The following is a 22,806-nucleotide window of genomic DNA, read 5'->3' on the forward strand; positions in this document are numbered from 1 at the left end:
GCACACACACACACACACACACACACACACACACACACACACACACACACACACACACACGAGTTCTCGCTTTTTTTAAATTATAATATAGCCTACAGTATAGCATTTTGAGCCTTAGCCTATATTATAGTAAAAAAATAATATTTACAGTTTAATATATCGGAACTGATCAGCAGCCTATGGTTGTGAGATCAGTCAGACTTACACTTTACTGTTTTACAACACACCATTCACTATATTTTTTACAACCAAGATAGAAGGTTTCTTCATCACAACAGAAATCATGCATCAGCAAAAAATGAAAACATAGCCTGCCCTAAATAATCACCTTTTCTTCCCCCGCCGCGTTCAAGATAACAAGCACGAGCGCCAGACGCGTTCTCGTATGAGCATTTATAAACAGGAAACTTCGATCACTGTTCGTGTGGCTGAAGAAGTTTCAACATTTATCTCGTCTCCGTTTTCAACACTGCTTGCCCTGAAGGATTGAGTGAGTAGGCTTCACTTTTTACTGAATGAAAATGCTTTTGCTTTGCTTTTTCATTTGAGAATTTGCATACATTGTACTCCTGCTTTACCAGGACTGTTTAACGGGTAGATAAATACTTATTATTTATAATGAGCACAATTTTATTAGGGTATAAATCAATAAAATATATCAGCAAATAAGGTATGGGCAATTCCAACATTATTGATGTGATGTGACATTTGCAGTAAAACTTTCTCAGAGAATGCATTTATTATTATCTGTTTATTATTTTCGGAAAACATAAAAAATATCATATATATAATAAATAACATGCATGCGTTTTAAATGTAACAAAAAGGACAACACGTTTTTGGAGGGAATAGGGGAGACCGGGGCTGGTTGTCTCACGGGTTGGTTGTCAGTCACACTGCTTATTCCAGACATACTACATGGCACTGGGGTACAATTTTGATATCAATTTGTTAGCCTTTAATAGCTTACTCATTTGCACTTGAAATTTTGCTGAGCAGACACAAAACATTGAGGTTAGGAGACAATTTTTAATTTTTATGGGTCAGAGTACATTTTATGTTGGTGTTGTTTTTGTGTTGAGATCTTGTAGGATATTAGTCACTCAAAAACAAAACACTCATTAAAAAGCTAAAAGTAGTAGCTTTATTTTGAGTCATCTTTTAGAGGTCAAGTTAAAGCCGTGTGGCAGCTAGCTTATCATGTTTGTCAAGAAGTCAGTTAGGGATGGTTGTCACATATAGCTTGCGGGGTTGGTTGTCACATAAGAATATTGGACATGTAGACCTTTTAAAACTGTTTGTCTGTTTGTTTGTTTTTGTTTGCTGTTAAAATAAAATAAATAAAGCATTAAATAAAGAGGTTTTAACACTAAAAATTATTTCTTTTTATTTCTCAACACAGTAGACAATAGGCTTTATGTCAGATTTCTATTGGCTTCTATGTCATTGCTGTAAATAACCTTTTATAACACATTTTTAAGAGTGGTGTATGAATGAAATTTTCCCCAAGAAATTAACAAATATCCCAAATAACATGTTTACTGTTAACCAGTTACTAATATACATGAGCAATTTTGGGCTAATTATTTTTCAAGCGTTTTCAGGAGTCCTGGATTTTAATGATCCCCTCAGTCTATTTTTCCAGTTGGATAAGGTAAATTATCGCTGTAACCACAACAAGAAGCAGGTGATTTGATTTCCAATGCAATAAAATCACATGTCTAGACTGAAGGGATACAAAGTCTGTCTAGAAAAGGAAGAATTATCAGCCTCTGCTGGACACTTGCTCTCCGTGACACACTCACATACAGTCAAGCTTGAAATTATTCATACCCTTTGTAAATATGACCCTTTGGTCAGATGAAGCAAAAAATTGCTTTTTTAGCAGCAAACACTCAACATTAATTTGGTGCACACAGGGGTAAAATGTACCCCATGTGTAAAATGAAATATACTGCTGTATCTTCAATGTTGTGGGCCTATTTTTCTGCTGGAGGTTCTAGACATCTGGATCCGATACATGGCATCGTGGATTCTATGAAGTCAAGTTTAACTAAATCAACCACTGATCACAATAATGGTGACTTTCAATGAAACAAAATCTCAACCTTAAGTAAGAAAATGACTCTACAAGTAAGATGTAAAATGCAATTTTAGGTTTCAGACAGAGATTGTGAGAAAAGGGATAACAGAGCTTTTAATTCTGCTTCAGTGTTACTTTTTAACACTCTGTAAGATTGTGACAATATATACATCCAGCAGTGTTCATTTAACTCGGGGGATTTCTCTATGTGAGGGCTTCCTGGGAGCTAAGTAAGGGCTGCCCATGCAGGGCCAGCGCTAAGGGGCCAACGTTTCGCCATTGAGCAAACCTGTGCGGGCCCTTAGGCTATGCCCATACAGGCCCATCGTAAGCTTACTTGCAGGGACCCTGGTGCCCTTAAAGCTGGTGCCCTTAAAGTGGACGTATGGGTTGGATTAAGTTATAAATAATATACCTTGCATCACTGTTAAATACTGACCAATGTTTAATGTTTTAATGTAACAGAATATCCTGAAAAATGGGTGCCTGGGTTTCAGTCAAAAATCAGACTCCTTATACCTGGTACTTTGCCACCCAAGACAGTTGGAATGGGGTAAGAATTTTTGGTGCATTGACAATAGAAAATTCATTATGCAATTCTATATTATAAATCCTTCTTCATAGACATGCTTTATCCTAGTTAGCACACATGATTCAAATAATAATTAAAATCTGGACATGAAATCTCACAACAATGTCAGTCTGTGGTTTACATAATTTTTTTACTGCTTTTCAAATGGAATTTCTAATATCAATTTTGCTTTCCAGTATAGACGCGTCAATCCTGGCTGCACAGAATCGTATGAGGAGAAGAGGCTCATCCATCGTTATATTTACATCAGATATGAAAATCACACCTGGGATAGTTTTAAGTATGAGTTTAACACTCATAAAGGCGATACCTCTTTCATCTTAAGGGAAACCTATGACTGTTCGCAGATTCAGATGCACTGCACCTCTGAGGGTGGCACTCATTACTGCAGCAACTACGGTATGTTCATGCAAACATAACATTTCTGCACTACACCATACAGCCAAAAATATATATATTTTAATTATTCTATTTTTAGTTATTTTAATAATTTGGCATTCATTGTCATGGATCACAAGATGTAAAAAATTAATTAATATCATATTTTCTGTAAAAAGTGTCTTGTAGCTGAAATCGCAAACTTTGTTACCAAGGTAGAATTACAGTGTTGACAGTCATGTGTGTGTGTGTGTAAGAGAGAGTCTGTGTTTGACTGCCACTGGCATCTGATGATGTCTTTAAACAGGAAAAATAGAAGAAGATGAAAAACAGAGACAGCAAGAGGAGGAAAGACGACGTCTGGAACGTTTAGAGCGTGAGCAAAGGATTCAACAGGAGCTGGAGAGTGAAAGTGAATCGTCAAGACTCAAGCTTTCTCGAGCAACCGAGCGGCTTCGTGAAAAGCAGAGCTTCAGAGGTCTCGAGCAGCATCACGAACGCTTACAGGTGCTTCATCAGCAAATTGAAGATGATGCTGCAGCGATCGAGAGGGACGAGGTATGACTTTAATTCGGATTGAGCTAAATTACAACAATGTGTATACAGCATGTGATGAAATATGTGATTCTTTTGCATATTTATTTATGTAGGTTATTGATGTGCAAGAAAAATTCAAAGAGCTTTTGTTAAAGTACCAGATCAAAGAAGACAATGAAATACAAAACTACCAGATTTGGGACAGGATTAAGACGCTCCAGAATGAACTTGCCGTTCAATATTGTACAGAAAACAACCTTCCAGTATGGTCTCCGTTTACCTTTGATAATGCTGTTGGATATAATGAACTGTCTCTTACTGAGATGCTCACAGTTCTTGAGGCATCTCTTCAGTTCATTCTGCTAAAAGATGCTAAAGATGATGGAGATCAGCCACTTGGCTGGGAGAAGAAGTACAACTTTCTCTTGGGTTTGGTGGAGCAGCTTCATGCCACAAATGCAACTTTGGCAGAACGTATTTTACTAAATGTACTTGACATGATTTCAGAGATTTCACCACAAGGTAGAGATATTTTGGGTCAGATGTTGTTCAACAGAATCTGGACGCCAACAGAAATAATGCTCTTTCTTTGCAAAAGTCCGGCTATCAAATGTGATCAACTTGATTCAGTTCTTCACACAGCACTAACCTATCACCTGGATTGCATTCTTGTTCTCTCTGCCCTTACGTATGAAACCCCTTTAATGTTTCTTGAGCAACAAATGAAAAGCGACAAGGATAAAGATGCTGATACCATTGTGAAAGAACTTCGTGAAGCGAACTGCCCAGAGAAAGTTTTGGTGCTGTTAAAGGATGTGCTTAGATACATGGAGTCAGAACTCCCAAAATATCAACTGGTGGACCTCACAGAGGAGCAAATCAACGTTTTGAAAAAGAAAATATCATCTCTTGATCTTACAAACCCAGATATAAACACTCTAAAAGATGTATTGATTGGAATGTCAATAGCAGTGCAAGACTGCTCAACAATCTTCACAAAAGACAACACAAAAATTCAAGGCTATTTTCCGAGATGTACACAACTAGCATCGTTGCTTTTGCTCCTTCTGACACAGCTGACAGGAAATAAAGGATGTCTTCTGGAGATTGGCACAGGTGAGGGCAAGTCCTCTATTTTAGCCATGTTTGCAACAATTCTGGCCATTCGTGGAACCAAAGTGGACATTGTAACAAGCTCTCCGGTTCTTGCCCAACGCGACCAAGAAGAGTGGAAAAAGTTTTTCAATATGTTTGGTGTCACTTCATCTGTAGTACCTCCACGTTTCTCAAGTGTCTGTTCACCAGAGGAACAGGAGGAATGTCTGAGACATGCTTACAGACAGCAAATAGTATATGGCACAGTTGGAGTCTTTGCAGCAGACATACTTAAACAAGAATTTGAGAAGAGGACTGTTCGCGATAAAAGGCAGTTTGAGCTTGTAATAGTGGATGAAGTGGACTACATGACTTTGGACAATGGAGTTCAAGTGACATTCTTGTCTCATGAATCTAGTGGATTTAGGCATGTGGAGCAAATCCTTTCCAACATATGGGCCATGATATCTACATGTCAACCAGTAGAAATGCTTGAAGCAGGGGAGATCAAATGGGCGACCAGGATACAGTACCTTCATAAAGCTGTAACGTCAGCCGTTATGGGACTGGAAACATCAGAAAACTTCTCAGCAAATGAGATCTTGTTGCCCGGAGTGACTTTGGGCTTCTACACCCAGGAGGATGTTGAAATGATACATCAAGCTGAGAGCAAAAAAGAAAATGAAGACGATTTGAATCAGGATCCAATGTCCAACGCTATTTCTGAGATCATGAAAAAACTTGGAGTTTTAGAACAATATGATCTTCTGACTATATTTGAGGAGGTTTTGGAGAACAGTGTGGTGTTTAAGTGCTATTCTTTAGAAAACAACAAAGCCAAACGTTTTGACAATCGGGAAAAACAAGGTGAACTTCATGTGGAAGTGCTACTGCTGGAAGGAGGACTGGCATGCGAAATCATGTCTGAGAAATCACTCATTGATGCAACTATAAGCACAATAAAGTCATCTATCAGGTATTCTGATAACCTCGAAACAGCTGAAGAATCCAACAGCTTCATTGTCATCCCAGTTTTCTTGAGAAGCTACATTGAGAGTCAGTTACCAGTTTTTGTTGAAAATGCAATAAGGGCCATTGAGATGTCGCATGGCCGAGAATACATGATAGACACCTCACCGGCCGCTGAAAGAGACGTTGCTGACAGTCATGACCGACACGAGTATGATGCAATAATTCCAGTAGACTTCAAAGCAAGCGGCGTGCTGGAGAAAAACAAGAAGTGGGGTAACGGTCTGCAACAGTTTTTGGAGTTCAAGCACCAACTTGCGATTTCGCCGTCATCCAACGTGACAAACTACATGTCAAATTTCCATTATTTCAAAAGGTACCTCAGTGGAAGTGGTATATTTGGTGTCTCTGGTACATTAGGAGGTAAGGCAGATTGGGACTTTCTGGAAAGACATTACAAAGCAAAGAGCTACACTGTACCTGCACATCGCCACAAAAGGGTGACGGAGCTTCCGGTCATCCAGGTGAAAGGTGGGAATCACCAATGGATCCAGACTATTTGTGAAACTTCATGGAAAGTAGCAGATAGAGGACAAGTTGTCTTGGTAATTTGTGAAGATGTTAAAACAGCAGATGAACTGCACAAGAAAATACAAGACGGAGGCAGATTAAAGCCAGAACAGATTACTCTGTACACAATCAGCGAAAAGCACAACATTGAAAGAGAGAAATTCTGTGGAGGCAGAATCATCATTGCTACAAATCTCGGTGGACGAGGAACAGACATTAAGGTTGATGAAAGTGTGAATAAGTGCGGTGGTCTCTTCGTTCTTCTTACTCACTTTCCACCCAACCGGAGAGTCGAGAAACAAATATTTGGTCGCACGTCGCGTAAAGGCAACCCCGGGATGGTTCAGATGGTTGTGAACTGCGATCATCTCGCACCAGCTTACCAAGGTCAGTCTGTGGAAATCATGCGCCAGCTGAGAGAGGATTATGAAACAAAACGAATCCACGACATGGAAAGTGATGAGCTGGTTGAAATAAACCTAAAGGAAAATCTGTTCTCCACATTTTGCAAATTACTGCAAGACTTCGATGGTCATTACACCCACAGAGAAAAACTGAACCCCATGCAAATGCAGCTCAGTGATATTCCTGAGTGTTTCACACATTATCAGTCTAAGTTTGACTATCAGCCTGCCGTCAATGCTTTGAAAGAGTCTTGGGCCTTGTGGTTGACCCTTCATGAGGATCACATCAACAGACATGATGACTTCAAAGAACTTGAAGCAGACCTTATCAAGACAATAAATAAAACAAGTGAAAAGCTGCTGCGAGGAGAATGCGATAACTTCTACGATCATGTCAGACAGGCGATTGTAAGAACTGATCTACATTGCCGAAACAAAAACAGCAACGATAATGGAGCAAAATCCTATTGGCAAAAAGTTGTGGACTTTGACCCGCACTACAAGGCTGTGGCACTCTATAACCAGGCGTACATCACCATCAATCTTGGTAAGGGGAACTATAAAGCAGATGCTATGAAACTGCTGGAAGATGCGAAAACATCCATTGATGTCTATGTCTCAGAAGTCTCAAACACAATGGTGTCTTGTAACCTATCAGTCACTGGTAACAAAGATCAGAACTCAAACAACAACAACAACTTTCAGAGTCAAATGGAGGCCAGAATGAACATCTTTAAGTCTTGGATGTCTTACATTGATAATGCATGGAACAAACTGAAAGAGCTGGAGAAAAACAATGATGATGCCATTACAGAGGACTGTTCGGTTTACATGCTGTCTGAAGAAAAGAACTTCATAGTCAACAATGAACTGAGATCGCTGTACGACTATGGACTGGGAGTTGTTTTTGAGGTCAAAAAGAAACCCAAGTTCTGCATTGATGCTTTGATATGTTTCATACTCGGAGTGGTCCAGGTTCTCGCTGGAGTTCTTGTTTGGGCTTTGACATTTGGAGCAGCCAGTCAGATTGGAATGGGTCTGATTTCAGAAGGGGTGTCGGACATGATCAGTGGAATAGAAGGGATGATAAAAGGCACATTCGATTGGGTGTCTTGGGCAATATCTAAGAGTATCAGCATTGGGCTTGCTTTGTTAACGGCTGGCTTTAGCGTTATCAAGAAAGCAGTTACTGCTGTATGTAAAGCAACAAAAAGTATCCTCAATGGTACAAAGTCTTTCTCTACTGTTGCATCTGAATTCATCAAATCAGGAAAGGCAGTATTTGCCTCGGTAAAAGAAACTGCTAAGTCCAGTTTATCAGCCCTCAGTAAAGAATCTATTAAAACTGCGATGAAAAGCATGTCGTCTTCTGCCGTACTCAAACAGAACTTCAAAGTTGCTGCTAAATTTGCTGTTAAGGAAATCGGGAAACAGACTGTCATCACTGCCATGAACTACGCAATCGACGAGGCACTTAAGAAAGTCTTTAAGGATATTTTACAAACCAGCTTTGAAGATTTGGTCACTTCATCTGTGAAGCAGAACAGCAAACTGGATCAGACTCTTGAAGAGTTCATCAGCTCAGGCATTCCGAAAGCTGCCTTAAAAAAAGAGAATTATAAGATTGACCGGAATTATGAGAAAGAATTAAAAAAATCTGTAGGGGTGCTGTGCGAAAAGATAATTCCTGAGCTCATACTGGACTGTACCACTGCACGGGAGGTTATCAGCAGACTCTTGGATGTGTGTGAAGCAGCAACAGACCTAATGAATAAAGCCAAACTGTCTGGTGTACTTGAATCAGCAACGCTAGTTCTGAAAGTGGCTGAGTACTCAGTAAATCTCACTCAAATGTTGGGAGCTGTACCAACAAAGGAGATCATAGACCAGAAATTTGTTCCCGAATTACTGGAGAGCATCGGTGAGCTTCAGAAAGAACTGGAAAAGTACGACCAAGATGGACGACACAATTTACCCGACGTACAACGGCTTAAAACAGAACTTATGCAGGTTATCTCTCAAAAGGTTTCTGAGCAATTCATCAGTTCCTGTTCTGAACACATGACCACTTTAATGACCAGCACATTTAAAAGTCAGTTAAAAAATGCAGCAGGAGAGGCAGTAGATCGTGTCATGAGCAGAAATAAAACTCGCCGTTTCTTCAATGACCAAAGGGAAAAACACAACAAGAAATCCACGAGCCACAAGGAAGAAAAGGGGCTGTCAGGTGTGGACCAAACAAAGCTGTATACAAAGTATACAGAAGATATTTGCAAAACCGATCAGCCCGCTACACCCCTCGATATGTACGTGCTTACAAAAAGTAACCTGCTGAGTGGAAAAGGAATTCAACTGACTGTCGTTGATGGAAATGGAAAACAGCTCACTGAGGAGCGTTACCCGGGAACCACCAAATCAGCGGGCGATATAAAACTGAGATTAACCAAATCTGCAGAAGCTGCAGATCCATCACAGTAAGAGCATTATAAACCTTACTTATAGAAATAAGGTGACCAGATTTTTTAAATGAAAAGTGGGAACCATTCCTAGTTTAATGGTCCAATTATCTTTAAAATCTTATTTGTTATTATCTATGAATTAAATGGGGATAAAACCTTTTTGAATGTTTTCATCCTTTTATTGTTGTGGGTGTGGCAGCCACTGAGGCAGAGAACAGTATATATATATATATATATATATATATATATATATATTGGTTGAATTTAGACTACGCCACCCCGGGAATCTCACCCAGAGAATATTATCCCCACTCAGGTTCCCTACTAATGACAGAAAAGCATGGAGACGCAAGTATTTATAGAAAATTACAAAAAAGGTTTTATTATAATTAATAATAAAAACACACACACAATAAAACAAGCAAGACTCAGTCAACTACATTTACAATGTTCAACACAGGAAAACAAAACTGCAGCCTTACAAAGGATATGTCCGTTTGCCCTCACTCACACACACGCACTACACACTCACAACACCAAGCCCCCCAGTGAATGAATGATCAAGCACAGCACACGTCGTGAACGCCACCACCAAAGATAGGGGGAAACGGCTTCCTAAGTACAGAAGGCCACAGCTCCTGAAAAACACACTCCACACCACACACGCACCACACAGATAAAGAAAAGGTTGATACAGAGTTATATACGCTAGCAGGTGGATGGCAAATACTCATCCACCTGTAGGCCTTGATGTTCAGCTTTAAGGCCCAATCCAGCAACACAAAAAAAACAAATTCAATAATCTGTTAACCAAAATCAATCAGACAAAATAGAATGTAAATTTCTCACATAAATCCACACTTAAACTAAATAAACAGTATAGCAAAAATAATCAATTTACAAACACAATATTTATCAAGAAAACCAAATCACAACATCAAAATTAAACAAAGAAAACTGAAATTTAACTCATTCTGCAAAACAAATATAAAGGAAACAAAAGGAGGCAATTGTAAAGTCTTATGGTATGGACCTAATCTCCAATGAGGGATTACGTATACACAGATAATATGCAGGAGGAGATGAAGCACAGCGGTGTCACAACATTGTGTCAGTAGTATCAAACTGGCCTATAACAAAACAGCGATGACACTACACGAACTGTAGTTCTCCTAAAATTCACAAAATCAATTAAAAAAGGTCTCCACATACACTTATACATTCAAGTCACAGAAATAAGATGTGACCTACCGTAACTGCGGGGCCAGGCACTCAAAAGGACACCCCCACTCAATAGTTTAATGCAGTCGTCATTCACGCACCAACAAATGAACTAACAAAACAAATGCAGGAGAGTTGCCACCTAACCAATTACTACACTTCAATAAAGGCGACAATGATAGATTAAAATCAGTCATACCCGTACCTGAAGTCCACAGAAGCCCGCACAACAGCCATCCGAATAAGCCAAAACCACGTTGGAAGGAAACGCAACTAGAAAGTTGTCATCCGTTTAAACCGGTCACAGCCGTGTGCAGCAAACCATAAGGCAAGAGTTCACAACAAACACGCTAATAGCGGTTACAGCAGCGTGCAGCATTAAACAGACGAGCGTTCCTGAAGACGCACACGCTGAGCCTAAATGCAAGCGCAGGTGAATGACGTCACCTAACTCAGAATGTGGACCAATGAGCATTCAGGTCATTATGCTACAATCTACCCCACCTTTTTTTGCAACGTCGTCCCGACGATGAACTTAACTCCAGGGTCTAAAAACCGAGACTGAACTAGAGCTGGCTGCTGAACGAATAGTAGACCCAAAACCTCCTAATGCCCTAGGAAGATGGTGAGGGTTAGAGTGTTGTCCTGCAGTTGTTCGTCTCGGCCTCGCCTGACCATGGTCTGACCCAGACAGGGATATGACCCCTGGTGAGACATAGGCCAAACTGCCACCCCCTACTTCCACCTGTACAGGGTCTGGCTCGCTTGGGTTCACTACCGACATTGCATCATTAGTGGATGACTCAACCAAAGCAGGACCACCCAAGGCTGGCTCACCTGCCTCTTGATGTTCCCTCGGGACCACATGCCAGCAGTCCACCTCATCCACTTCCTCATACACTGTCTCCAACAAAGTTAAAGGCACATCACTAGGACTCAACTCCGGAGTCACCACCTGACTTCGTCCCTTCAATAGGGAACGATGGACATGCTTAACCTGATCGGGTTCTTCCCGTGATGCAATGGAATACACAGCCCCGTTACCCTCTGGTGCTTTCACTACATAATAGACCACTGGACTCCACACATCCTGGATTTTGTGGCGTCCTCGTCTACCACACTCCTTCAAATACACCAGCTGGCCAACAGCCAATGGAACATCCCTAACCTGCTGGTCATGAGTCGCCTTTCGATAATCCGCTGCGAGCTTTAGCCGTGCACTGGCCCCCTCAAAAGCAGCCTGTAGCCTTGCTTGATGTTCAACAATCCACTCGTGCACGTCGCCAGGAACCACATCCTGGACCCCTCCAAGCAAGAAATCTACCGGGAGCCGTGGCTCCTGCCCAAACATAAGAAAGTGTGGGGACTCGCCAGTGGCCTGGTGGGGAGTGGTGTTGTAATAATACACCACTTGCGGGAGACAAGACGCCCAATCCCGCTTTCTTGAGGGGGGAAGGGTACGCAGCAAATTATGCAATGTGCGATTAAATCGCTCACATTGTCCGTTACCCGCAGGGTGGTACGGGGTTGTCCGGGACTTCTTGATGTTATACAATCTGCATAATTGCTGCACTAGAATGGACTCAAAGTTGCGCCCCTGGTCAGAATGGATTCGGCCAGGGACACCCAACTTGTAAAACCATTCCCCCACTAACACCCTAGCAACTGTCTCAGCACGCTGGTCTCGAGTTGGAACAGCCAATGTATATTTAGTGAACACATCAGTCATCACTAAAACATTCTCTATCCCAGTCTGAGAGGCTTCCAAAACAGTAAAATCGATTGCTAGAACCTCATTAGGCCGAGATGCCAACAGATGGCCCATATGACTACGAGCAGCTGGCTGCGTGTCTTTGGCAACCTGGCACCGCTCACAATCTCGACACCACTGGGCCACTTCTGCTGCCATACCCGGCCAATAGCAGCGCTGCCTCACCAGTTCAAGAGTGCGCTCTATCCCTTGATGTCCGTGTTCCTGGTGCAACAGGGTCAATACTTCACTGCGCAAAGAGGAAGGGAGAAGGATTTGAAGAATCTCCTCTCCACCATCAGAACGAAAAACACGGCGGTACACTATACCTTCCCGATCTACCAACCTATTCCACTGGCGGAGTAAGACTCGTGCTGGGTTGGAGAGCCCTCTGCGCTCCTCCCCATTGGGAAAGATTTTACCATCCCAAAACTGTAATACCTCACTAAGGACTCTATCAGTGCGCTGCTGGACTCTCATCTCTTCAGTAGAGTAACTAGGTAGAGCGGACACCGCTGCCTGAAGAACGTAGAGACCTGCTTCTTCCTGCCTCACCGAACACAGCAGCTCCTCTGGTAAACTAGTCCCAGAAAGCGCATGGTCTAACCCATAACAGCCAGAAGGACCCTGTCTTGAAAGAGCGTCAGCATTACGATTACTTCGGCCGGACCTGTACTTTATCTCAAAGTCAAATGAGGCAAGCTGTGCGGCCCACCGCTGCTCCGTAGCACCAAGCTTTGCTGAATTCAGGTGACTCAGGGGGTTGTTGTCAGTATAAACAACACATTTCTGCCCCAACAAATATTCCCTGAATTTTTCTGTCATGGCCCACTTGAGCGCTACAAACTCCAATTTCATGGAGCTATAATTTGACATGTTGCGCTCAGTGGGCCGTAAGCTACGACTCGCATAGGCGATGGGTCGCACCTTGCCTCCTTGCTCCTGAGAGAGCACTGCTCCCAGTCCTCTATGACTGGCGTCTACTTCTAGAACAAAAGGTCGGGAGAAATCAGCATAGGCCAGCACCGGAGATGACGTGAGCCTACTTCGCAAAGCATCAAAGCTCTGTTGGCACTCTTCAGACCATGCCATCCCAAAGTGCTCAACTGTATGCTTCCTAGATTTAGACCCTGCAAATTCTGCCACCAACCGATGTAGAGGGGCGGCCAATTGAGCAAAGCCCTCCACAAAGCGACGATAATAACTTGCAAAACCCAAGAACGAGCGCAAGTCCTTGACCGTCTCTGGGCGGCGCCACTGGGCCACTGCCTCAACTTTACTGGGGTCAGTGGACACTCCCTCAGCTGAAATAATATGTCCTAGATATTTCACCTCCTTCTGGAAAAAGAAACACTTCCCTAACCTAGCCTTTAACCCTTCACTCTCCAAACGATGTAAGACCACCTCTAGACGCATCAAGTGTTGTGCCACAGATGATGAAAACACTACAATGTCGTCAAGATATAATAATAACGACTGGCACTGCTGGTCTCCGAACAAGCGTTGCATTAGTCGCTGAAAGGTGCTGGGGGCATTGCAGAGACCAAATGGCATACGATTGTACTCAAACAGGCCAAATGGAGTGCAAAAAGCGGTCTTCGGCCGATCCCCCTCTGCTACCGGGACTTGGTTATATCCATTAGCCAAGTCCATAGTTGAGAACCAGCAGGCCCCTGACAAGGCATCTAGAGACTCCTCTATGCGAGGCAAGGGAAATGCATCTTTTCGGGTTTTGGCATTTAATTGACGGTAATCTACGCACATGCGTAGAGTACCGTCCTTTTTCTTCACCAGGACTATCGGTGAAGCATAGGGGCTACAGCTCTCTCTAATCACACGTGCCTCAAGCAATTGATTGATGTGTGCCTTAACTACCTCATACTCAGAGGGCGGGATCCGGCGATATCGCTGCCGAACTGGAACGTCATCCATGAGGGGAATATCATGAGCCAACAAATTAGTGCACCCCAAATCCCCCTCATGGGTCGAAAATACTGACTGGTATCTATGAAGCAATGCCTTCACTTGACTTACCTCCCTCACCGATAATCCTGGCAAGTCTAAGGCATTAATCTGTTCCTCCATAGTGGGAACCACCTGGGGAACCTGAGTCTGGACAGTGGTGGCAACAGATCGAATCTCTGCCACATCATGTGGTAAGCTGACAACAAGCACCTGATCCAAAGTTCCTAATGGACTACGGGGATAAAGCATGACATCAGAAGTCCCGACGTTCACAATGGGCACATATGCAGTGCCCCGGGTGACCTGAATTAAGGCAGGAGATGCCAATAATCCCGCAGGTAACCCCCGTTCAGTTGGCTCAAAAAGCACAGGAGAATCAGAATAGTGCTCAGAGCATGTGGCGGCGACAAATTTCACTGTGCCACCAGGTATACAGCAAGCCCGGTGGCCACGAACACGGAGCTGACCCGCACGACCCTCTACAGGTTCAGTATCAACGCGACAGCAATACTGGAGTGCCTGAACCATAGCGCTCGGGACCTGAGTAACAAAAGGCATACTAAACATTTCAGGGCCAAGTTGACCAAAGAGCTCCTGGTAGCATCGGCGCAAAACATTCATCCCCAACACACCGGGAACTTTGTCACCCATGCCACCAGGAGGATCTCTGACCACAAGCACCCCACACTTAGGCACCAAAGTCCCACAAAGCTCAATGTCTAACTCTACATAGCCAATATATGGAATCTCGAGCCCGTTTGCCGCACACAGCTGCAACCAATGACACATTTTAAGCTCTTCTTGCTCTCCCGGTGCAATATCTCTACGGAAACAGCTCTCTGTAATGGTGGACACCATCGAACCAGTGTCCACCAAACAGGGAACTGAAACCCCACCAAAGAGAGCAACAAGATGTGGACAGGACGAAATTAGTAGAGGCATGTTTTCAACGTGATTAAAAACGGAGCCCATCGACACCCCAACCGGACTATGGCTCTGTAGCCCGGTGGGAACTAGTTTTCCGACTGTTGTGCTGGGCGGGACTGTCTTCCCCCAGATACGGGTACTACTGCGGAGGGAGGCCAAGGGCGAGGGGACACCCGGTCACCATCGCATTCTCTAGCGAAGTGACCAGCACGTTGACAACGTCTACATATTACAGGACCCCTGCGAGGGGAGGGCTTCTGCAAGGACAAACCCTGTAACTGGGCAAGCCCTTGAGTAAGCTGGCCCAACTGTTCCTGTTGAAGTTTTAACATTTCTTTTAACTCGTCAAACTCCGATCTGGCCACCAAGCCAGCACCCTCTAACCCCGAACGCCCTTGCATCCCATATTGGACGCCATACGCTAATGGGAGGGAATGGCTTCGAGCCCTTGCAGCGCCCAACATCCCCTCCCTTTCCCACCTTATTGCTTCACTACGCACATGTAAAAAATTACAGGACGGCTCACGACGAACCAATTGTTTCAACTCACGGCGCAATGCTGGATCTAAAACGAATTCGACAAACTGGTCACGTAGCAAAACCCCTGCATTTGGCATTGCGGCTGGTGACTGTTGTTTTACCTTCTCCTGGAGGCCCATCAAGGCGAGGGAGAACTCCAACAAAGTCTCCCCCTCCTGTTGCCTACGGGAGAAGAACGCTTCTTGTAGTGCTACGTACGATAAAGAACAACCATACAGGTCACGAAGTGCCGCAATAATTTTATCAGGGTCTGCCTTTTCTGCCTCAGGACGATGCCTGATTTCCTCTCGTGCTTCCCCCTCTAAATGATCAAAGAGAAAAAAAGCTTTATCGGCCTTGGACAGACAACGGACCCGCATACAGGCCTGTGCTTCCTCAACCCACTCATTAATATCTACTCCAGATTTACCACTAAACTTTGGGCATTTCCGGTCCCTGGGGACGAAAACAAACCTATCAACTGCTTCAGTGCCAGCACCTACCTCTAATGGCCTAGGTGTCGCTGCGCTACTACCCTGCGCATCACTTATGGCACTTACTGAGGGTTGCTGTCCCTGTAACCTTTCATTCTCCGTCCTCAATTGGGCAACCAGGTCCCGCAGTTCATGCAACTCAACATCCACATTTAGCAACTTTTAAATTGAGAAAAATATGGATTAGATGCACTTAATTGAAAAAAAGAATTACAAATTAAATGCACAAACCTACATAAAACGTAGGGGTGTTAGGGAGAAACAGTTAATGACACCGCTGTTTTGTCAAAATGTATACACTCACACGAAAACACAACCAAGACAAATACCCATGTCTCCAAAACCCTGTCAAAATAATAAGCAGAACCCTGCCGACTATACGCCACGTGTGGCAGCCACTGAGGCAGAGAACAGTATATATATATATATATATATATATATATATATATATATATTGGTTGAATTTAGACTACGCCACCCCGGGAATCTCACCCAGAGAATATTATCCCCACTCAGGTTCCCTACTAATGACAGAAAAGCATGGAGACGCAAGTATTTATAGAAAATTACAAAAAAGGTTTTATTATAATTAATAATAAAAACACACACACAATAAAACAAGCAAGACTCAGTCAACTACATTTACAATGTTCAACACAGGAACACAAAACTGCAGCCTTACAAAGGATATGTCCGTTTGCCCTCACTCACACACACGCACTACACACTCACAACACCAAGCCCCCCAGTGAATGAATGATCAAGCACAGCACACGTCGTGAACGCCACCACCAAAGATAGGGGGAAACGGCTTCCTAAGTACAGAAGGCCACAGCTCCTGAAAAACACACTCCACACCACACACGCACCACACAGATAAAGAAAAGGTTGATACAGAGTTATATACGCTAGCAGGTGGATGGCAAATACTCATCCACCTGTAGGCCTTGATGTTCAGCTTTAAGGCCCAATCCAGCAACACAAAAAAAAAAACAAATTCAATAATCTGTTAACCAAAATCAATCAGACAAAATAGAATGTAAATTTCTCACATAAATCCACACTTAAACTAAATAAACAGTATAGCAAAAATAATCAATTTACAAACACAATATTTATCAAGAAAACCAAATCACAACATCAAAATTAAACAAAGAAAACTGAAATTTAACTCATTCTGCAAAACAAATATAAAGGAAACAAAAGGAGGCAATTGTAAAGTCTTATGGTATGGACCTAATCTCCAATGAGGGATTACGTATACACAGATAATATGCAGGAGGAGATGAAGCACAGCGGTGTCACAACATTGTGTCAGTAGTATCAAACTGGCCTATAACAAAACAGCGATGACACTACACGAACTGTAGTTCTCCTAAAATTCACAAAATCAATTAAAAAAAGGTCTCCACATACACTTATACATTCAAGTCACAGAAATAAGATGTGACCTACCGTAACTGCGGGGCCAGGCACTCAAAAGGACACCCCCACTCAATAGTTTAATGCAGTCGTCATTCACGCACCAACAAATGAACTAACAAAACAAATGCAGGAGAGTTGCCACCTAACCAATTACTACACTTCAATAAAGGCGACAATGATAGATTAAAATCAGTCATACCCGTACCTGAAGTCCACAGAAGCCCGCACAACAGCCATCCGAATAAGCCAAAACCACGTTGGAAGGAAACGCAACTAGAAAGTTGTCATCCGTTTAAACCGGTCACAGCCGTGTGCAGCCAACCATAAGGCAAGAGTTCACAACAAACACGCTAATAGCGGTTACAGCAGCGTGCAGCATTAAACAGACAGGCGAGAGTTCCCAAACAAAAGACACGCTGGAAACGGTAACAACAGCGTGCAGCATAAAGCAAACAGACGAGCGTTCCTGAAGACGCACACGCTGAGCCTAAATGCAAGCGCAGGTGAATGATGTCACCTAACTCAGAATGTGGACCAATGAGCATTCAGGTCATTATGCTACATGGGTTTTGTGGAGAACAGAACACCAAAAAACAGGGGGATTGTCCCCGGAAAATGTGGACATCTGGTCACCTTAGTACAGAAATAAGTTTCAGTCTGAAATCTTATAAACTTTGTGTACTGAATGTTGTGACTTTTAATTTGAAAACAGAGCCAGTGCAAAGCTGTACAGCGGTCATTTTGGTATTATACAGGACGACGGCATAATAATCAGCGTCAAATCGGATCATCAGAACGCTCTTTATCAAGCTGTAGTGCAAGCAACTGGCAGCACGGCTGAAGACCCAGAGAAGGAAGCTTTGGTATTACGTGAGAAAGTGAAAAATGAGGTGAGCACAGTGCGACAAACAGATTTTAGATGACCATCACTTTGTTCATCCCAGAGGGAAATTTGCAAAGAATGACATAATTGCTGTGTTGTTTCAAACCCTTATTTGTTCAAATATAGACAAACACATTTGTTAGGTTTGTCTATATTCGAAACAACCCAACATTTCTTTACCACTGACACAAGAGACTCCATACATGTGAACCAAACGTTTCTTTCAGTTTTTTTTTCATGTCCCGTGTAGGATAAATGGTAGGCCAACATACGTTTGATGAATAAAAATCCCATTCCTTACCTATCATTAAATGAGTCATCTACACATGCGACAAAAAATGATTGTGTTTAATCTCTTCATTTCTTAATAGATCCAGACAAACTTTGAATTGTACACACCCATGCTTGCGCTTCAGATGGGATACGACTTTACTCACGAAAACCCCAGAAAATACAACATAACTGGAGGAAAAAAGGAGACAGACACCTCACTGCAGGAATACTTGCAGAGCGTTAAATTTATCAAAAGTGAAGAATGTATCCTCATCAAAATGTACCATTTGGGATTCGTTGGTGAATATACAAGGTAAAGAATCTGATTGCTGTCGATTTTTGAGATCTTGGTTGCAATTCACAACCTCAAGTATTATTGCACCTTGAAGTATGCATTGTCCCGTGCCCATTTGTTATACAAAAACAACAGAAGATCAAATACTTATATAAGCTTACTAGGTTCCTAAAATGATTCCATAAGGAACTTATAACATCTACATAACCGATTTTGTGCTAATTTTATTTTAACAAATTGTCACTTATTCTTATTATTTTTTGGCAGTGTTCAAAATGCTCGAAAGTCCAGTAAGAACGCTACTGGGACATTTACCACGAGCCATATACCACCGAAGGACTCCTTCAGACTAGCTCAGATGTCCATAGAAAACTCAGCAAATGATTTTAAAAATAAAAGCCCAGAGCTTTATAAACTTATCAGCAGCATAAAAACGGACAGTAATGGACAAAACCTGGTTGCCATGGAGGTTCTAGGACAAGATCACAGACGAGCTTTAACCACAGGCCCGAGCAACCGGTCACAGATGGCTAGGTAACATTTAACATCGACGATTATAGATGAAATCCTTATGGAACACAATTATACAGATATACATAAGCACTGAATATTTTAAGTGCATCGTTAGAAATGTTAAGCACGTAGTTGATTTTGCAATAAAAGCTAAGAAATAGGTGAAGTCTGTTTTTTACATTTTCTTTTTTACAGGAAACTTCTATCAGACACTTTGATTAGTGGAGATGTGGAGCTTCTGCTAAAACGCTGCATGATTCTGCATCATCCGTTTACTTCAGAAAAGCTCAAAAACGCTTTAGGTAAGAAACTCAGGGGTGTTATTCCTTCAAAAACATGCATGATTTACAGACGACTCTAGGATTTGTTTCTAGTAGAGAAAAACTAGAGGAAGACAAAATTGCAGTGCACAATAGACAAGACGCACAATTGATAGTCCAAGAGTCAATGAACTGTCATGTTACATTTAATTATCCTCGTGTGTAATTCCAGGTGAAATCATTCTGTCCCAGTGTCAAATTTTGTCGGATGATGGTATCCGAGGCTACTACAAAGCAGGGTACAGAAACCTGGTGTCCGAGTACAGCCGCATGGGAATCCTGGATCAGAACCAGCGTGAGCGTCTGGATGAGTGGGTGACTCAGGATCAACACGAGGATGTAAACACTGCGGAGTACAGAAAGCTTCTGGAAGCATTAAAGTGAAAATGTCTAGTGTTAAAAAAATTTTTTTGATAAAATTATGTTGATGAAGATGATCACTTTAAAAAGTAAAAAAAGATTCATTTCTGCAACTGAATTAGTACTTACTACAAACAAATTACATAGCAAGTAAAGATATTTTGTGGTGTTGGTAGATCATTTCGAAAATTTGAATAATTAATCATTACAATTCAGTATTAGTAAATTATACCACGGGTCTGTTTAATGCTGTTTTCTGATTGGCTGAGAAATGTTCCGTGGGTATGCATTAATTTCTGATAACCGCACACCTAACAAATGTCTTAAAAATAGGCACCAGAGCAATGTTTGTGGTAACCGTGGTATAAAAGAAATGATTGAATCTGGTCCTTTGAATTGTTTGAAAATAATGCACACCCACGGTGTACCGGCACTCCGCAGCATTGCACCTTGGGTGTGCATTATTTTCTTATAATTGTCACAACAGGGTTGCAGGAAGTAGGACGCATACGCAAAGTTCACAAATAAATAACATTTAATGATAAAAAAACACGAGGAATGACACGGTGAATACTGGAACACAGGAACACAGGAACATCAACACAGGGAACAGACGGGGATGCAATGACAATAATCCGGCGACCGGTGTGACAGAACAAAGGCATATAAATACAAAGACAATTAAACATGACAGGTGTGGTGTATTGGTGTAATGAGTCAATGAAAGTCCAGGTGAGACGGATCAGTGCAATACACAAAACATGTCACGGACTAGACGTGACATAACCCTCCCCTCTACGAGTGGCTACCAGACACTCACATAAAACACAACACACAAAGTCTGGTAGCGAGAGTCCAAGGGAGGGTTGGAGGGCTTGGGGACCCTGGCGAAGCCGGCAGCCGCCGGGATGAGACCAACAGAACGGTTGGCCGGACTGCGCCAGGAGAACCGGAGCGATCGCTCCGAGAACCGAGGCAGACGAATTACCCCCCTCCTGGGAATCGTCGACGATCAGATGCCCCCGGAAATCATCTCCCATCCCCTCGCGGAAAAGGAGACCCTCGCTCGGTAGCCACCCCGGGGAAATGATCGGGCGTGGTCCGTTCCGGATCCCCCTGCGAGCATGATGGTGGTCCTCCGAGGGACCGTCGACGACGACTCAACCGTTGGGGGACCGCCTGGGCCGATCCTCCTCCCGCAGGAGCGAGCGATCGCTCACGGTGGTCCCCAAGAGACATCGGGGCTGATGAGGAATGAACCCCGATGTCACTACTCCCCCTCGACGAAACTCCTGGGGGAGCCGCCCTCCGTGAACTTGCTGCGTCCAATTCTGGCCGGATTATTCTGTCACGACAGGGTTGCAGGAAGTAGGACGCATACGCAAAGTTCACAAATAAATAACATTTAATGATAAAAAAACACGAGGAATGACACGGTGAATACTGGAACACAGGAACACAGGAACATCAACACAGGGAACAGACGGGGATGCAATGACAATAATCCGGCGACCGGTGTGACAGAACAAAGGCATATAAATACAAAGACAATTAAACATGACAGGTGTGGTGTATTGGCGTAATGAGTCAATGAAAGTCCAGGTGAGACGGATCAGTGCAATACACAAAACATGTCACGGACTAGACGTGACAATAATTCAATGGCCCGGCGTCAATTATTCCTTACATGTCTAGAATTATTGTGTTTTTAAAAAATTACAATACACTCCTAAACATAGGGGCTAAAACAGTTTTTGCCAGAGATGACATAGATAGAAGAACCAATTTTAGTTCCCCATGTAAAGACAATTTCAGATCAAATGTTGTTAAAATAATTATTTCTTTCTTACCTTTTCAAAGTCTGTAAAAACAAAGTCTGTTGAACCAAATAGTGTAATGCACTCCACAATCTGGATTATAAACTCTTGCTTCTCAAAAACTCAACATTTTTGTGTGCTTTCTATTTTATAATATTTCTGTGTTATCACAAACATATGGCTGTTAATGAGTCGTTTCATAAAATTATAAAGATAACGTGAATATGCCTAATAATATACATGATTATAGCCTCTCATAATTACAAATACAGTAATAACAAATGCAGGAGTTAAAATCTGTCCATTATGAACAACATTTGTTCCAGCCAAAGTCAATTTACCATCTTGCATTTTCCACCAATTTAGGGTAACCCTTGTTCCACTGACAATGGTCTTTGTGCCCAGCTGCACTGCTTCCTGGGCTTCGGCCAGCTCCTTGTTTCCTGTCTGCCATTGTTGGACAAACTGATTAATCCAGGTGTGTGTCTGATTATTGTTGTTGTGACTCCTGAGGTCAGGCACACCTGGATTAATCAGTTTGTTTGTGACTACTGAAATCAGACACACCTGAATCAATCAGTTTGTCCAGTGGTGGGAGACGGGAGGCGGGGAGCTGGCTGAGGTTCAGGAGGTAGTGCAGCTGGGCATAAAGCCTATTAGATTGACAGTTATTTATTAATTGTAAACGATATCCCACATGACAAAATAGCCTAATATAGTATACTTTAGTATTTCCTCTAGTAAACTTCCTACTGTACCTACTGTGTGTAGCTTGTTATAGCAAATATACAGCATTATTACAGTGTGAAATCAGTGGAAACAAGGGGAAAACGCGTCTAAATGGGAAAAAGCTGTTGTGCGATAGACTGTACTAACAGATTTAACAAGAATTCAGAGTTATCGTTTTACAGACTGCAAAAAACAAAAACAAAAAAACACACACACAGACAGGAGAAG

At 42.5% G+C, this 22,806-nt stretch overlaps 2 protein-coding genes across 3 annotated transcripts in view; one reads left to right on the forward strand and one right to left on the reverse strand.

Moving 5' to 3' along the window:
- The window catches only part of plekhb1 (pleckstrin homology domain containing B1), a 55,811-nt gene that overhangs the window by 15,920 nt on the left and 17,085 nt on the right, over positions 1–22,806 (reverse strand). The window lies entirely within an intron of this gene.
- LOC129446722 (uncharacterized) lies at positions 334–21,976 on the forward strand. 2 transcript variants are annotated; one of them, XM_073874447.1, is made up of 10 exons: positions 334–490; positions 2,549–2,636; positions 2,852–3,074; positions 3,361–3,611; positions 3,704–9,102; positions 18,101–18,278; positions 18,643–18,857; positions 19,107–19,373; positions 19,548–19,654; positions 19,845–21,976. In XM_073874447.1, the coding sequence occupies exons 2-10, from the start codon at positions 2,562–2,564 to the stop codon at positions 20,054–20,056; spliced, it is 6,927 nt and encodes a 2,308-aa protein (XP_073730548.1). In that variant the 5' UTR covers positions 334–490; positions 2,549–2,561; the 3' UTR covers positions 20,057–21,976. The 2 variants fall into 2 exon arrangements, with proteins under 2 accessions (XP_073730548.1, XP_073730549.1); XM_073874448.1 differs by lacking the exon at positions 19,107–19,373.

Source organism: Misgurnus anguillicaudatus, chromosome 12, assembly GCF_027580225.2.
Source record: "Misgurnus anguillicaudatus chromosome 12, ASM2758022v2, whole genome shotgun sequence".
In the NCBI taxonomy this organism is placed as follows: domain Eukaryota; kingdom Metazoa; phylum Chordata; class Actinopteri; order Cypriniformes; family Cobitidae; genus Misgurnus; species Misgurnus anguillicaudatus.

Coding starts and splice junctions, on each gene's coding strand:
- LOC129446722 (XM_073874447.1), top strand. CDS start 2,562: ATGGGTGCCTGGGTTTCAGTCAAAAATCAGACTCCTTATACCTGGTAC. Junction 9,103..18,100: donor GAAGCTGCAGATCCATCACA/GTAAGAGCATTA, acceptor ATTTGAAAACAG/AGCCAGTGCAAAGCTGTACA. Junction 18,279..18,642: donor GTGAGAAAGTGAAAAATGAG/GTGAGCACAGTG, acceptor ATTTCTTAATAG/ATCCAGACAAACTTTGAATT.